Source organism: Melospiza georgiana, chromosome 11, assembly GCF_028018845.1.
Source record: "Melospiza georgiana isolate bMelGeo1 chromosome 11, bMelGeo1.pri, whole genome shotgun sequence".
NCBI classification, from domain to species: domain Eukaryota; kingdom Metazoa; phylum Chordata; class Aves; order Passeriformes; family Passerellidae; genus Melospiza; species Melospiza georgiana.
This window is the reverse complement of record NC_080440.1, coordinates 13872191-13888454: the sequence shown is the minus strand read 5'-3', so window position 1 is coordinate 13888454 and position 16264 is coordinate 13872191. Positions and strand designations below refer to the sequence as shown.

At 37.3% G+C, this 16264-nt stretch overlaps 1 protein-coding gene across 9 annotated transcripts in view; it reads left to right on the top strand.

Moving 5' to 3' along the window:
- The window catches only part of CACNA1D (calcium voltage-gated channel subunit alpha1 D), a 169537-nt gene extending 157425 nt beyond the window's left edge, over window positions 1-12112 (top strand). For 7 of the 9 annotated variants that reach the window (XM_058032083.1, XM_058032086.1, XM_058032085.1 and 4 more), the window contains 8 exons: window positions 155-271; window positions 1779-2131; window positions 2426-2452; window positions 3341-3490; window positions 4452-4615; window positions 7325-7446; window positions 8087-8407; window positions 9940-12112. In XM_058032083.1, the coding sequence (XP_057888066.1) occupies window positions 155-271; window positions 1779-2131; window positions 2426-2452; window positions 3341-3490; window positions 4452-4615; window positions 7325-7446; window positions 8087-8407; window positions 9940-10233 (1548 nt within the window). In that variant the 3' untranslated portion in view covers window positions 10234-12112. The remainder of the gene's footprint in view (window positions 1-154; window positions 272-1778; window positions 2132-2425; window positions 2453-3340; window positions 3491-4451; window positions 4616-7324; window positions 7447-8086; window positions 8408-9939) is intronic. The other 2 variants (XM_058032084.1, XM_058032087.1) reach the window with 1 other exon arrangement.
- Window positions 12113-16264: the final 4152 nt, after the last annotated feature.

Sequence of the window (16264 nt, the reverse complement as noted above, 5' to 3'; positions counted from 1 at the left end):
ATAACAGTAAAGGAACTTACAGCAGAATACATCCTCCGTGGATGTCAGGATACAAAAACTGTTGATTGTCCTTTAAAATAATTTTAACGCCAGTAATTAAAGAGCAAAAAAGAATTTGCATTCCTAATGTGTTATGGTGTTGTCATTGATTTAGGCAGGACTAAGGACACTTCATGATATCGGCCCAGAAATACGCCGAGCTATTTCCTGTGACTTGCAAGATGATGAACCAGAGGAAAACAATCCAGAGGAGGAGGAAGATGTTTATAAAGTAATGTCAGAACACAACCATGTGAATTGTTTTTTGTATAATATGAGAGTAAAGAATGACCTTGTCCTTGAATATGAAATAACATAGTAATACTTTTAAACCCCTCAAATCAGAAAATAGAAATATTTTATAAATAATTATATGTTATACATAAATCTATAAAAATGGTAGTATCAGGACACTTGCATTTCTTCATAAATTTAGGAAGCAATTCGTACAGGGTGCTTCTCCTGCCCCTAATTCTTTCTCATTAATTCTTATTTTTTCTTAAGCAAATCCTATCAAAAGGTATGAATCTTGCCATCTCAAATTTTGATAGTGGCAAGGTTGAAACTGGTTTTAACCTCTGCAGTGGTAGATAGGAAGGAGAGAATGAAAGTCTATGCAAGCAAACCACAACAGATACAGAGCTGCATATTTAGAAATGAATACATGGGGTTACACAGAGATCCACTAAATAAAATGCCATTTCCAATCACATGAGGGATATCAATAAGAATCAATCAGAAAAAAAATTAGGTTTCCTCTTTATGTTATTTAGTCCTAAGTGATAAACATGTAAATTTGGTGTTATAATCAGAGGCAGTCTGCAAACCATTTGTCAGCCAGCAAGTAAACTTGTTTTTTCCCAAGCATTTCAGAAGAAGCAGATGTAAAACCATGCTTCTGCAGGAATTACAGCAGAAGCCCCATAGCTTGCTACTGTCCTTTGCAGAAAGGAGGATGTGGCACTGGAGACAGTGCCTCAGCTGCCACCAGTAGATGCATTTCTCTGCCAACCATCATTACCTCCTGTCTTCTCTAGATTGAGCTGCAACTCAGACTGCTGTCATCCAGGACCCACACCTGGCTAGACAGGGAGGCTCCCTAACCTGGGTCAGGTGTCCAAGACAGCTGCATGTCACAGTCATACCTCAGCACCTCATCCTCTCTTTCACCATCCATCACACTCCCAGGGCTGATAAACAGAAACTCTTTCTTGTACCTCTGCGAGAAGAAAGAATGGAAGCACTGGAGCTGAATGTTCCCTCCTGGGATTTGCTTGCAAGCTGTTGCATGGCACTCCATCCTGTCTGAGTGACTCCTGCTGCAAAGCCCTGCCCTGGGAGAGCAGCACAGAACTCCACCAAGGCCTTCCCAAAAATTAAGCAAACACATCTCTTTCTGAGGAAGCTGGTGCATGTTCATTTATGGGAATCTAGGTTTCTCCTGCGTAATAAAATATGGAGAAAGCTGGATATGTCACTTTTACTTGGGTGGAAAAGAATAATGATCACAGCATACTGTTGATTTGACTCTGAAATACAATATTGTCATCACCACAATCACATCTCTGTCACTTCAGGAGATCCCATCTGAAGCATCATAAAATTAGAAAGAAAAATCACAGGTTACTTGAATTGCTACTTTTCTATGCATGTAGGAGAGAAAAGTAAGTTGTCACTGTCAAGAGTATGTTCTGTTAAGGTATCTGATATAATTTTCTCTTTCTCTTCCCCTAAAACAGAGGAATGGTGCCCTCTTTGGCAACCACATAAACCACATTAGCAGTGACAGACGAGATTCCTTTCACCAAATCAACACCACACACCGTCCCTTACACGTCCAGCGGCCTGCAAGTGATCCTGAGAAAAACATGTACCATCAGGCAGGAAACTCTGTGTACCACAACCACCATAACCACAACTCGGTAGGAAAGCACGTTCCAAACTCAACAAATGCCAATCTCAATAATGCCAACGTGTCCAAAGTCCATGGGAAACACCCAAGTTTTGGGAACCGTGAGCACCGATCTGAGAACGGTTACCGCTCACACTCCAGGACTGACCACGAGAAGAGAAGAAGGCCAAGCAGTAGGAGGTAAACTTAAATATGCCTTTGTTTTTAAATAAACTTAGAAATACACTATAGAAAACTTGAGCTAAGTGAAATTAATTTGAATCTTCTTTTCTGTTGCCTAACGAGTTGTAAGCTGTATTTAAAATGTAGCACTGATGAATGGGAAATGCATAAAGCTTTACTGGGGTTTGAAAGTAGCAGTTTTCTTTGAAGTGAAATCATTAGTTACAGCACAGACATTGTAATCACCAAAGAATTTCTCTAAATGACTTGTTCTTAAAATATTTTTCTCATTTTCGTGGCCTACCTGGATAGAACACGCTACTATGAAACATATATTAGGTGAGTTGATATTGTCCTGACATCCTGACATAGTTGAAGAGGACAGGAAGTTTTTATTTTTGGTTTTTTCCCTCTTCTTTCCTGTTTCTTTTCTAAATTACCTATATAATGATACATATGCTCAGTAACTCAAGTGACAATTTCTATTTTTTTACTGCTTGTTGTAAAAGGACAAACTTTTGTTAAAGTTCAAAATTATTCAAGCCCTTTTGAATAATTTTGAGAGTCCAGGCATGTTTCTGCAGTTTTCAACAGGCTAAAGATCACATCTTATTGCAGCCCTTGTTAAAAATTTACTTACCAAGACTGGAAAAACCACTGGTGTTAGCTTTGATAAATGTTAATGTGTACAGTTCCTTTTATAGGGAACCCAAAATCTTTCCTGGTCTTCTGTCTACTTGTTTTCTAAGGCACTTCTTAAAATATAAGATCTATTGTTTTAATTAAAGTGCATTGCTAAATGGATGCTCAGTGGTGGTTTTAATGTCTAGATTTGCATACCCATTTCAGATTTCTTTTTGAATACCTCAGTGAGAACTTCTTATTATTTGAGTCATTTGGCAAACTTCAGGCATTGGAGAGAGGATGTGTTTTTCCAAATCACAATGTATACAATATAAAATGTCTTGAATGTATTTGATTTCACTGAGCATCCTTTTATTATTTTTCTATTGTACCAGAAGGAAATAAAGGCCATCCTTAAGAAACAGATACATCACTCATGTTCTGAACTGCACTGCTGTAACACCACATTCTGAACAGAGAGTTGTTAAAGCTTGTATTTTTCTTCTCCTCTTTGAAGAACATTTAAAAAATGATAAGAACATTATAAACAATATATAATTGATATAAATAGAATAAAAATTCCTATTTGGTTGCTGCTTCCAGGTCTGACACTGGTGATGGGCGCCGCCCGACCATTCGCCGGGAAGAACACGAAGTGCAAGACTACTGCAATGATGATCATTATCTGACAGAGCAGGACTATTACAGTGGAGAAGAATACTATGAAGACGACAGTATGTTGTCAGGAAACAGGTGAGGACATTTGTTAAATAAAAATATTTGTTAAATAAAAAAGCGTGCAAAAATATTTTGGTATTTTAGGTACATAGATGTACAGGCTTCACTAAGCACATTGACACTGTCAATTCTCTAATGAAATTAATACTCCACAACTGCTGAAATGGGAAATGATGAGTAGGAAAGGAGAGTATTCCAAAGATGGAATGTTTCCCTTCTACTGACTACATTCTGTAGTGTCTCAAAAATAATCTCCACTTCCGTCCATTTTAAAAAAAATGTTCAAGTCTAGCCCAGAAGTAGAGGAATTTATTGCCATTTTATCTTAGATCCATAATTGGATATGTTAAAGTGCCAGACACACTGAATTCTCCTCCTCCTTCTCCTGCTATATGGGCTACATTCACCAGCTGAATTCTGGCAAGATTGGCACCCTAATCTGCATCCCATGGATTTGCATGAAAGCTAAATTTTACAGAATTCTCAGGTCACTATTTTTTTTTGGTATGATAGTCAGCATCAAGTAACACCCTTTCAAGATCTGATTTTAAACATGAGAATATCCAGAATGTAAGAGGCTTAAATCCATTCTGATCTTCTTTGCTCTGCATCTTATCCAGGGCTCTCAAGAGAACATGGCAGGAGTAGAAGGGCCTATTTATTTTATTTTTTTAAGCAATGTGTGACTGAGATCTTATATTTTTGCCTGTACTCATAAGAATAAATTAATTGAAAATACAATATGATTAAAAGTTTAACCTGAAAATTGACCTAGTAGAGAAGTATATGCCCTCTCAAAATCCTACAGAGACTGAATTTTAAATCTGACTTGTGCAATTACAGAATGCAGTGTCCAATTCTCTTCCTGGAGAAAAAGTAGATTTGAAAATCTTTTAGAAGGAAACTAATTTTTTAACTTGTAACTACTTACAAAAACTCACTGAAATAATATTTTCTTTATTTTTTTAAAATGCAGGCATAGATATGATTATCACTGTAGATATCACTGCCATGAATCAGATTTTGAGAGACCAAAAGGTTACCATCACCCACATGGTTTTTTTGAGGAAGATGATTCACAGATCTGTTATGATACAAAAAGATCTCCTAGGAGACGGCTGCTACCTCCAACACCACCACGTAAGTACATTAAGGACAATTGCTTTGCAAATCTGAAATAATTCAAATGCATTTAGACAGATTCTAGTTTAAAAAGGAATTTTTATAAAACTTGGAGTTTAAGTATCTTATTTCAGATTGACATTGGTACTTTATTCTGCTGTCTCAGGAATGATGCTTAAAATTCTGTTTTTCTTCTGAGGGAGAAGATGTTTCAGTTTATAGATAGAGTTAGCATTGTCAACAGATGTTTTTTTCCTGATTCTTTAATTTTCATTTCTTCTCTTCCTTATATCTATCCCTTCGTTTTTCCTTATCTCAAGAGCAATATTGCTTTATATGCATTTCTACAAAATGTCATGGTTCTTGTCTTGCAATCCTGTCTTTGTATGTTCCAGGCCATACTGCAGAGATCAGCAGTGCTAATCCTCTGGTGAAACTAGGCACAGACTCAAAATTCTTGAGTTTGGTCTTTGACCTCTGAGTGCAAAAGCAACCTCTTTTTAAGGCTTTTTCTTGTCTCAGAGATTCTCAAGTGTATTGAGATAATTTTATATCTGAGGTACAGTGTCAGACTGTTTAAAGCTGCAGAAAGCTGTGGTACAAGGCAGCAGCAAAATATATTTTTCTATAATAAAGGTAGCATTCTCCAGCAATAATGCCAGTACTGGATCTGCACTTTAGGCACTCATCGCCTTATCAGACTGGCAATGCTCTCTGCTTTTTGGCTTTCTGCCCTCAGGGGGCACAGGGGCAGAATAAGTCTTGTATCACAGAGAGAAAATAATTCAGCTGAACAGTAGTGAAGGGTACAGAAAACTGCTGTCTTTCAGTCTTTCAGCTGCTCTCTCTTTTCAGAAGGGAAACACATCCGATGAAGGACAGACTGTGAAAGGAGACCACTGCACATCTTTCTGCCTCTCTGATAACAGAAGAATTTTATGCCAAAGAAATAGATAGATGCTTTGTATATCCATTCCACAGATTGCAGGAGAAAAAAAGTTTGCATAAAAATTGTCCTGGGTCTGCCCATGAAAATGTTTTGAGTGGAAGGTTAAAGGTTTCCTCTAACTGCAGTCTTGGAGATAAAGTTTTAATGACAGTGTTTGGCAGTCATTTATTTAGAGGAAGTTATGCTTCTTATCTCATCTACAGGAAACTAGATTAAGGTACTAGATAAGATTACTTGATATCCTAGGATAAGAGGACATAGTTCTGATCGAAGTTGCATAAGGGTAATTTAGGAAGTCCTTGACTTTCACCAATGTAACGTCATAAGAGCAATCAGTGTTAGACCTCCTGTCATAACCATTTATTTTATACTCAGAAAAAAAGTTGAGAGATTTTAACAGCTCAGTATTTGAGTAGATTTTAGAAGAATCTCAAATCTATTATTTGTAAGTAGTGTATGGGCTATTTGGCCTGGGGAGGAAGCCTTGATTGTTTCACATTAATAAAGAAAAAAGAAAAAAATAGAAGGTGCAACTTTGCACTCAACAGTTCCTGCTAGCATCTGAATCAGTCCAAGTGAACATAAGCCCAGTGCCTTGGCTGAGTACTGCAGTCAGTAAATTGAACTCTGTGCAAGCTTTCTGGATGCTTCTAAGCCAAACTCATCTCCACAGTATTTGAGCAGCTTTCAGAAGTGTACTGAGGAACAACTGAGATTTTCTTTCAGCCTCTTCTTTGCAGGGAAGCATGTGCAATGAAGGGCCTTGTGTTGGATGAGGGGACTTTTTGGGTTGGTTATTATACATTTTGGTGCTGGGACATTTAGCATATGAGGATCAGGAGCTAAGGCTTACATCCCTCTGTTTGGATTTGTCATAGAGACAAGGGAGAGGGACAAAGTTTGCTTTAGTTGGACAGAATGACCTCGCGGAGGTGCCTGTTTTGGTTCAGTGGCTCTTTGTTAGTATCCAGCATGAAGTGTCTGCTGATAACTGTGGGGTGCCATAACTCCATGGCACTTGGTACAGCTAGGTTCTGCCCAGTGTCCCACTCCAGTGCTTACAGCTGTGAGGGTGGATCTGGATCCCAGCTATGGTTCAGCATCCAGGCTCTCTGAGCATTGAAGCTGGCACAGGGGAATGATACCCACGTGCTTCCCATAATTCTGCGGGCTTGCAACAAGATCAGCTGAAACATCTCCACATCAGCCAAACATCTTGATTCAGTTCAGATTTCTACTTTTTTTTTCTACGATGAATATCACATAACAGCAGAAACTGTGGATGATTGCTGTCCTAAGCAACAGAATAAACATCAGGAATTGACAATCTGAGTTGACTTGAGTATGGTTTTTTACATATTGCATATTGCTTCCAAGGAACTGCAGATTTCATATTTCCTTTGGGAAATCTGGTTTATTAGAATAGAGAGCTTGAAGCCATGGGGAGGAAAGAAGAGTCACAGCAGGTTATGGCAAAACTCTGCAGTTGAGAGTCTGAGCCAGTCAGCTGCATCAGAGAAGCTTGTTTTCTGAAAGAGCTGCTTCCAGTTCTGTCATGTTAGGTTCCTTCTATGATTTCTACCTTGGACTGCTTTTGCTTATGTGGTTAATCTGTCCTTTATCTTATAACCTGCCACTTGCTTCTATTAGCACAACTTCTTTCTTACTGGATGATCTGTTTTAATTTGTATCACAGCTCACTCACCCTGGAATTCTGGAAATAATAGACTTAGAGGAAAAATACTTTGTTTTTCTAACGAATTATGGTTTCCCTGTAGCACACAGACGATCTTCCTTTAACTTCGAATGCCTCCGCCGACAAAGTAGCCAAGACGACATCCCGCTCTCTCCTAATTTTCACCATCGCACGGCTTTGCCACTTCACTTAATGCAACAGCAGGTAAACTCAAACTCTTCCTTAACCAACAGTGGATTAAATCTTTCTAGCCCCTACATTGCACTCCTGACTTTCATTGTTGTTTGAGCAGTACTGGTGTACTCATTGCTAGACTCAAGGCTTCTGAAACATTGACCTTGTACAAAACACAGAATGAGCAGCCTGTCCCTTGGACCCTGAGTGCTCACAAAGAGTCACCATGTCCTAAATTTTGACCAGGACTGCATTATACAGCAGCTGTCTATTAATGTTTGCCTATCTCAACTCCATTTGCAAGCACAACTCAGACACCTTCTGACGCTCAGTGCCTGGCTTGAAAAATGCTGACAGCTTCCTATCCTGTCCTGGACAGAAGGAATGTTTCTATATTTTGTTTTCTTTAATATATTTTTATATATATATTTATTTATTAATATGTATTTAATATATTAAAAAAGATTTTGTGATATGAGTAAAATGAAAAACATACCATTTTGCTGATTCAATTTACCAATTTCAGTCCTGTTCCTCTATTACACATCAGAAAATGTTAACTTTGCATAGCTGCTGCCTGAGAAATTGGTTTGAGCTAACTGCTGAAGTGAAAAATGAGTACGACTGAGCATTTGAAATCACTAACCTCTAAAATGCTTCCCTTTGCCAGGTGATGGCTGTGGCAGGTCTGGATTCCAGCAAAGCTCATAAACACTCACCGAGTCGCTCAACGCGCTCCTGGGCCACCCCGCCGGCCACCCCTCCCAACAGGGAGCGTTCCCCCTACTACACCCCTCTGATCCAGGTGGACAGGGCTGACTCCACAGAGCACATGAACGGCAGCCTGCCCTCCCTGCACAGGAGCTCCTGGTACACGGATGACCCCGACATCTCCTACAGGACGTTCACCCCAGCCAGCCTGACCGTGCCCAACGACCTGCGGCACAAACACAGCGACAAGCAGAGGAGCGCCGACAGCCTGGTGGAGGCGGTGAGTGCTGCACGGACCCTGAGCCAGCCAAGAGGGCCCCTCTGGGACGTTTAGGGTTAACTCTCCAAGGCAGAGAATTAGGTTTGATGCCCCAGGTTTTATCTTTTATATTTTTTTAGATTCTGTGCTGCTTCAGTGTGTGGGTCTGAGCTTCATGTTAGGAGATAGTAAGCTCTCTTCACAGAGTAGGGAAGCAAAACAATTCTAGCTGGGCGCCAAGGACAACCAGCCCATATCTCAGGCCCAAGAGCATAAACAATGTGGACTGAAGAGAGAAAAACAAGAAGGACGGGGCTTCATAAGCTAAATCTATAATTGGATAATTAATTCCAATATGCTAATGGACCAAAACTTATAAAAATGAGAGACCTTATGACCAGTCGTCCATTTTGTGACCATTTTGGGTTCATCTTGGGTGTAGCCCTGGTTGGACTCTGGTGTTACTCAAGGTGGATCCATTGCAGCCTTCTACTAATCACCTACTTTATAGTTTAGCTGTGTCTATTCTCTGGTCTAGGTCAGCGTTCACAAGGCATCAAGTTCACATCAACGCAATGAAAATGGATTTTTAGTTTTATAGCCACAAACTGGTTTTAGGTAAAGAGGGAAATTTATTAATAACTGTTGTGTAGTTAAGGGTTTCTACTGAATCCAGGTCCTCAAATTAGTGAGATATTAATCAGAGAACTAAAGACACTTTAAAATTTTGAAAGTTAAGTTTTTTAGATGAGCATCAGTTCTGAAGTATCCTTCCACAATGGCAATAAGGAAGAGATATATATGCCTGTTCTTGATTGTTTCTACAGAAATTAATCCCCATTTTTGCAGTAATCTGAATAAAAGATCAAAAAACTATGTGAATCAATGTTTTAAATGCAGAGAGGAGAATAACAACCGCAAGGATTGATTTGTAGGTGTACTAAAGAATGCTAAGAATTCCCTTTTATATTTAAAAATATTTGAACATAAAGTGTGTACAGCATTTCTTAATCATAGTTAATGTTGTAGCTTCAACAACATTAGTTGTTGTAGCTTGTTGTGTATAGCATTTCTTAATTATAGTTAATGTTGTATCTTCCATCCATCACTTCCTTTCCATTGCTGTGAGCTGTACATTTTATTATGTTTTTGCCAATGGGAATTCAATATCTTTTTTCCATGTACTCTAAAGTACCAAGAACATACAAAATTCTGTATTTCAGACAATTGTTCTAACTGCACCATCTGAGATGTATTAACTGTTGTCTTTAGTGCATCAGCCTGATGACTGATGTTCAGCAAAGACTACTGCCAGATCTCTAAGGAGAAGTGCCAGATGTACAGCAGCACCACTTACATTATCACTCATCATGGTGTTCTTTGGAGACTTTTCATTGTTGATTTAATTATTATTTACCTGTGCAGTTTGGCTGTGGGTTGCTCCAGTGATTCAGCATGGGGTTTCTGGTGCTTTCATCAATGAGCAATGCTCTGGTCTGTCTGTTGTTCTGTAATTCCACTGAAATTCTCACTCTCTCCCCTCCCTCTGCCAGGTGCTTATATCTGAAGGCCTAGGAAGGTATGCAAAGGACCCTAAATTTGTTTCGGCTACGAAACACGAGATTGCTGATGCTTGTGACATGACTATTGATGAGATGGAGAGTGCAGCAAGTAACCTTCTCAATGGGAATATCAGCAATGGGACTAACGGGGATATGTTTCCAATTTTAAGCAGACAAGATTATGAACTTCAAGATTTTGGTCCTGGCTACAGCGACGAAGAGCCGGAAACGGGACGATACGAAGAAGACTTAGCTGATGAAATGATATGCATTACAAGCTTATAGTATTTAGCAAGGAAAACGTTCTAATAACAGAAAAAGTGCCTCATAGTTTCAAGATGCTAGGCACTAGCTGGAGTGAATAACCAATCCAAGTTTTGTACGAGTGATGCCGCACCTCAAGGAAGCCATAACTAATAAATTTATTTATCTCCAGGTTGCCGAAATGTGAACAGAGCTGCAGTAGGTCGAGTCTCCTCCCATGGAATCTTCAGTTCCTCTGTAGGAATGAGGTTCTTTTGAAACCAAGCAGATTGTGACAATCAGTTTTTTGAGGGCTAGAGCAGGATTCTGAGGTGTTATATCTTGCCTGTCTTTCAACCTTGTGCTGCTGTCCTTCCTAGTAGAGCGGGATTTTGTCAGTGACAATGTCTCTATGGGTCTGGCACAGGATTGTGTGGGAAACAGCAACATGAGATGAGTGATGACAACCAATAATGTCATTACCTCAGTGCTCAAAGCATATCAGCTACCATTGCATATCCATTCTAACATTGTTTTCAAACTTGCCTCCTGATTTCTTTTCTTAATGCTCTTCTAAAATACGATTTGTCATGCTCTACCTGTTAGAGATTGTTGGAAAAAGAAGTTATAAAAAGAATAATCCATCATATGTAACATCAGTTTACATAGGAAAATATCATTCAGATGGTCTGTTTTCTGACTATCATGTTAAGGGCAAAATATACTGGAATAATTGCATTCTTACTAATGCACTTGCAACCAGGTTATAGTAGAATTAGATAAGATAGTTTGCTAAAAATTATATAGTAGAAAATATTGTAAATTAATTGTAATATACAATGATTTGTATTTGTAAAGAGATGTTCTATATTTTGTAATTATTGTACCGTAATTGAACTGCAGCAATATTTATGGACCCTAATTATTGTAACTCTCCACAGAATTCTAGATAGAAGTATTTTTACTTGGAATATATAGATCTATAGCATAAATATTTAAATAGAGCCACCTCTCAGTGTAAATCTCTTTTTGGGATAAAGTGTCAAGTGTGAGCTTGGCAACAGATCAGATTTTTTTTAAATAATTGAGTCAAAAGAATCTCTCTGCAAAAGGGATGCACCATTGACTTCTCAGTCTTATACTTGGAAAGGTTAAAAACTTAAAGTAATTTCTTTTTTTTTTTTTTTTTCACTGAAAAGTAATCTCTAATTTTATTTTTGTAATAACTCCATGCAAAAAATCCAGAACCTTGGCAAGTTCATGCCAAGGTGTTCCTGGTCATAAGAAAATTTTGACAAAGTACATACCCTAAATTGACACAGAAAATATCTGAGGAAGAGAATATTTCAGAGGTAAATGAAACTACTTTCTCTGCTTGAAAAGAGAAGAAATGTGATAGTATGATTCTACAAAGAACCAAAAACCTTGATACAAAAAATATTTTGTTGCCTCTACCTTTCTGTTGTTCTATGTGTACTATTTCAAAGATTTATTTTTATGCAATCAAGAGAGGGCTTCGATATTGTTCACAATGCAGTAAACCCTGAAATGTCTTTGAGGCTGAAATGACCTTGGAGGATAATTAAAACACCCTGAAAGCTACTGTCTATTTTGTTAGCACTGGATAACAATGACTTGTTCTAACAAGTTATCTTATCAGGTTTTACCTGTAGTTCCTATGCTAGATAGCAATCCAGTTCACATTTTTACAAATGTGATGTTTAAAACATGTCAATAAACATTTTGTACATAATGACAGTTTCCTATGAATAGCTTACAGACTTCCTCTGAAATCGTTCTTATTTCAAATGCCAGGATAAGAACTTAAAGGTTTGTAAATTATTTCTTGACCTACATCATTTTGTATTAAAACAAATGCAAAATGTTCTTCAAAATAAAACTGTGTAATAATTTTATTATACCTGGGAGTCCTTTTACTAATATTTTTTCACCAAGAAGTTTCAAAGGTTAAATTCAATTTGCCATGTTATAAGAACGGGAGGGAATGTGTGGAATAGGGAATCAGTCTGCAGTGTCACATCATGCAAGTCTTTTATGAATGGTTGCTGTTAACCACAAAGAAATAAAACAGAGTACTCATGTGGAAAAGGGATTACTACTTCTCCAGAGACAAACCTATGGAAATGATTAGGAAAATTTGACTAGAATACCCTGAAATGTCTAAATAAATTTTCCATGCTGTCTTGGGAAGCTCTTGGGTAGGTTACCCAGCAATATTCACTTTGTACCCTTTCCCAGCTCACAGAAACAAAATTTGGGCAGCCAAAATGGAGCTATCCCTATGAAGTAACAATGAGTAGATTTCAAAGTTCTACCTACTGTGGTAAAGCCACTTCTGATAACCACCTTCAATGCAACTGACGTTAAACTTTAAAAAAAAAAAGGAGGGAAACAATCTCAGAATTGTATTTTGTCCATACATGGACAAATGTGGTAACAAGTAATCAATATATGTATAATTGTGTGGTAATTGGCATCCTTAGAATACTACCAAATCATAGTAATTAGTACTAAAAACCTAGAAGTTCTCTCAACAATTAAATCATTATTTATGAGACTCCAAATTTTTTTATATATGTATTTAATGAGAGAAAATACTAGTAAAGAATTAAACACTGGTAAGTATTCTACAGTGAAGTAAATTCACTGAAAAAGTGAATCTATAACATATTCATATTTGAACAGAGTCTTTTTTTGGAGCTTGGCTGACAGAAGTATTGAGACTAAAAATTGTAATAATGTAATAAGATATGCTTGTGTTCTCCCTCTTCATTTAAAATATAATATAAAAAGTATTTAATTACTTTTATTATCATTTAATGATATATATCTAAATTTTATATAATTTAATATATTTATGCTTTTGTTATTCCTCAAAATCCGTTTTTATTTTATAGAATCCATGTTTATTTTATAGAAGATGCATATTCCAAGCCCACTTTTCCAGTGCTCCTATACCTGCCTAATTTGGTTGCAGATTAATTGACAGTGGGCACTTGGCAAGGATTTTAAGGTTGTGGTCTACAAAATCTTACATAAATTGAATACAATGCAATTTTACAAATACTGCTATATTCTGCTGCTTTTAAAAGCACTTCTCATACTGAAACAACTTGAGTTGAAATGTGTGTACAAAAGAAACGTTTTTGGTCTCTTTTCTTTCTCAATCTCATTGTCCCCAGCCAGAGACCTCCAGCTGCCTGGAGCATCTGCAGCAAGCCATTGCCAAGGAGATGCTGGTGTTCTCTCTTGCAGTACTATTGCTGGTCCAAGCATGCTGGCAGGTCTAGTAATTCTTGAATTAAACCACTTTTACAGTTAACTGGTTTTGAACATGTAATGTGTTATCTACATATATAGAATTTATATCTGGATAGAATTGGGAATAATCAGACTGTATTGTTTTGTTAAATAGGTAAAACTCTAGAATTACAAGCTGTGTTCTGCAGTCCAGTAAGGTGAAAAAGATGATTAATTGCAGCTGTGAGACTGCCAGTGCTCCACAGGATGTGTCAGAATAACCTAGACCTGTTTTAAGAACCCTTTGGCAGACTTGACTCTGCTGGAAGTCAGCACAATTTTAACAGGAATTCAATAACAGCAGCCAGGTACAACACAGGACAAAGTAATGCTAAATTGATGCTCCTTAAAGATTTCCCCAGGGCAACAAACCCTCCAGCACTGCATCAAAGCAATCTCCTGAGGGAGCCTCAGTGTTCTACAGCAGTCAGGCTGGAATTAGTAAAGCAATATCTCACAGCAATGAAAATGTTCAAGTGTTTAGAAGGAGAGGAATCTACAAGATGTCTGTGGATGGTTAGAACTGCAAGAAAAGATGATGATATTTCAGAAGAAATGCCTGATTACCTGATTTCTCAGTGCAGCAATGAGGATAATACACATGAATACCTAACCTTGCCATTTACTCCTTGTTTTTAGAGCTTGGCATAACAGCAGAGAGGTCTGTGCATGTTCAGTGGTAAATTGTGTAAGCCAGTGGCCAGTTAATCCTCTGAAGTTGCATAATAACAATCCCATCTTGCATGCCTGGAGTGGAAGCCCACATTGTAAATCTGCAAATGCAGGAATTTCAGTGTCTCACCTTGCCAAACTGCCTCCCTTCCAACTGCACAGGACTGTGGTAAGTCTCACCAGTGTATATAACTTAAAATATCCTTATTGTATTTCAAATGACATTAGAACTTACTGAACATCCTTAAAGATAAATCTCACAAGCATAAGTGCTGAGAAAGAATTATTTGCCATGAGGAGGTACACAATAGACAGTCCATGCTTTTCTCAAAGAGCTCACCAGAGGAATTGTCTCCTTAACTCAGCTAATCAATCACCTGTGATGTGAAATATTCTTGTTCTTCCTCTCATTTCAAATGAATGCATCACTTACATAGAAAGGGTTTACCTGTCTCCCTTTGGAGCAGAGTTCACTGCTGTTATCTTCCATCTTCAGTGGTTTTGTTTGTGTTTATGCAGATGCTCTGAGGAATTAAGTCCTTTCCTTCAGCAGAGCTTCCAGTCAGTGCCTGACAGAGAGCAGCAGCAGGGACAAGTATCTGCCTTAAACATCTGCAGTTGTCCCTCCAGCCAACATCTGACTCAGCAAGGTCTTCTACAGTCTGTTAAAATTGTGTAAAATTCCAATTTTTTGCACAAAATATGTTTATTTTCTTTGCCACAAGTCCTGGGCAATCTTAGGCTGCAGAAGATTTTACTTTATGATTTGACATCTGCTTAGTCAGAAGTTACTTTGGAATACTTAATAAATACAAAATAATCAATGGAATAAATTTCCTTCAGTGAGTTCAGTTTCTTTAGTTTTTTTTTTTTTTAATCAGTACCTGAAAGTTAGTTTGACACCAAAAACAGCCATGAAAGCTCAAGTATCTTAACTTACACATCTGAAAACTAAAAAAGCATAGATTTAAGTCCTAACTAGAATATAGCATTTGTTCACTGAATAAGATATTTGCCTTCTAATTTAAAAAGATTTCTTCTCAATCATCAATATCTGACCTTATACAGTTATTTTGAGTAACATATAATTTTAAATATAGTTTGGTTGTAATTTTTCTAAATAAAATTTGAGTGATAGCAAGGCACCATTCAGAATATTTGCTGATAAATATCTTTTGCAAACAATCATCTGAGCAAATACCAATCACTTTAAGGATATTATACAAAGTGCAGATCTCTTACTGCTAGAGTGGTAAAACTACATCAGCTTAAATTGTGAGCAGAATTCTACTAAGTGCTTTGTTAAAAAAAAGTCAAAAGCAAAACAAAACAAAGAGGAATATCATTTTTCCAGTAGATTTTTATAAATTTCAACTCCAGTTCTGCATTTTTAGAAAAATAAGTTCTTACGAATACACTGTGTGTCTTCTCCCTGAATGCTCTACAGTTAGAGGCTGATGACCTTAGTGAAACCTAAATCTGGGTGTTATTTGTAAACCATGCATTCCTTTCATAAAGGAAATGTTTGTCATGTTTGACAAACTCTGAGCAAATGCAGGTTCCTCTCTTTCCTATGAATTCTGATACAAATTAATTCAGCTCTTGAATTTGAAATTGCCTAAGTGCTTACTTTTGCTTGACCATTCTCTGCAGGATGTGGTGATTACTGACAAGCTGTTTTCCTGGGTAAAATTTGTAGCAGTTAAAATTCTTCAAATAACATAATCATTTTCAGAACAGCTCACATTAATCTCTTCCATTCCTCATACAGTCACATGGTATTTCTTGTGATTTAGAAACAGCTTCTCTTCAACAGAAGATTTGAATTTACCACAAAAGGTCATATTTAATTAAATTTGTGATTCTTGGAGTGTTCTGCACAGGGCTGGGAGTTGGACTTAATGATTCTTATTGGTCCCATGAAACTCAGCATATTCTATGATTCTAAAAAAGGAACTTAAGCCAGCTGATTTAAAAAGACCAATAGGTAGTCTAATATAAAAAATATTAAAATTAATAGCTATTTTTATAGGATATGTTGTTTTGCATATTTATCATGTTGGCATATTCAGTATGAGAT